Here is a 1,389-nt window from a genome sequence, read left to right on the forward strand (position 1 = left end):
GCTGGTTTGTACTGAAGCGTTCTGTTACTCTGAAATCTTGATGTTTGTAATGAATAAAGCTTGTAATCCAAAGCCGTGTTCAGACCTGAATTTACTTTAGTAAAAGTACCAATACTACCATGTATAAAAACTCTGTTACAAGTAAAAGTCAAGCATTCAATATTTTAAGGAAACTTCTATAACTGGGTTACTGTGTAAGCACCAGACTCCATGTAAATAATCACTACTTTTAGCGTGTATAGAGCAGCATATCTCCACCAGACTCCATGTAAATAATCACTACTTTTAGCTTGTATAGAACAGCATATCTCCACCAGACTCCATGTAAATAATCACTACTTTTAGTGTGTATAGAGCAGCATATCTCCACCAGACTCCATGTAAACAATCACTACTTTTAGCGTGTATAGAGCAGCATATCTCCACCAGACTCCATGTAAACAATCACTACTTTTAGCGTGTATAGAGCAGCATATCTCCACCAGACTCCATGTAAATAATCACTACTTTTAGATCGGTGAAAAGATGATTTATTGAAAGTCTCTGAGTGTGCAGCAGTTCCTTCAGCTGGCAGCAGGGGGCGCCGTCTTGCTGCAGAGTCGCCCCAGCAGCCCGGCCATCTGCAGCAGAGAGTTCACGCCTTCAGACATCCTCATGTGAGTGTACCCGATCTCCTGCAGCACATGAACATCACAGTTACCACGGTTACTCCAGAATCAATTCAGAGCTCATAGATTCAGACAAAGTGAAGTGTGCAAAGTAGTGGGCGGCGTATGTGTAGTAGAAGGAGGGTGTGTGTATGTATAGTAGCCATATGTATGTGTCGTGGTTGGAGCATGTGTGAGTGTAGTGGGCGGGGCCTGTGTCCAGTGGGCGGGGCTTCACCTTGATGAACTCCAGCTTCAGGTACTCTGCCATGGGGAGGGTCTTGCAGACTCTGAAGATGTTGCCGATGATATCGTCAGGCGAGTAGCCGAGCGCCCACAGCGTCTCCACCACGCGGTACGCATCATCGATGGCGCCCGCCACGCAGTGTCCCAGCATGCCCTTCACCAGCAGAGGGTGGGGCTCGTCGCACACCCGGAACACGTTTTCACTGTTGATGAAGCCGAAGCCCGAGTGGGTCGACTGCAGGTTGTTCAGCGCCTGACAGGAAGTTATCATCACACACAGGAAGTCATCATCGCACACAGGAAGTCATCATCGCACACAGGAAGTCAGGCAACCTCTCCTACCTGTCTAGTCTGTGTCTTTTACCTGTCTGTCTCATGTCTCCCTGGGCGGTGAAGATCACGGCCTGTCTGTCTTTCTTACCCGTCTCATGTCTCCTACCCGTCTCATGTCTTTCCTTCCTGTCTCATGTCTTTCCTTCCTGTCTCATGTCTGTTA

The 1,389-nt window shown here is 47.6% G+C and overlaps 1 protein-coding gene across 2 annotated transcripts; it reads right to left on the bottom strand.

The window, feature by feature from the left end:
• Positions 1–513: 513 nt before the first annotated feature.
• LOC117941554 (replication factor C subunit 2-like) lies at positions 514–1,362 on the bottom strand. Of its 2 annotated transcripts, none has more exons than XM_034866558.1 (3): positions 1,333–1,362; positions 886–1,146; positions 514–674 (listed from the first exon to the last, which is right to left on the bottom strand). In XM_034866558.1, the coding sequence occupies exons 1-3, from the start codon at positions 1,339–1,341 to the stop codon at positions 564–566; spliced, it is 381 nt and encodes a 126-aa protein (XP_034722449.1). In that variant the 5' UTR covers positions 1,342–1,362; the 3' UTR covers positions 514–563. The 2 variants fall into 2 exon arrangements, with proteins under 2 accessions (XP_034722449.1, XP_034722448.1); XM_034866557.1 differs by lacking the exon at positions 1,333–1,362 and adding an exon at positions 1,315–1,327.
• Between the last annotated feature and the right edge of the window lie 27 nt (positions 1,363–1,389).

This window comes from Etheostoma cragini, unplaced genomic scaffold, assembly GCF_013103735.1.
Source record: "Etheostoma cragini isolate CJK2018 unplaced genomic scaffold, CSU_Ecrag_1.0 ScbMSFa_949, whole genome shotgun sequence".
Lineage (NCBI taxonomy): Eukaryota > Metazoa > Chordata > Actinopteri > Perciformes > Percidae > Etheostoma > Etheostoma cragini.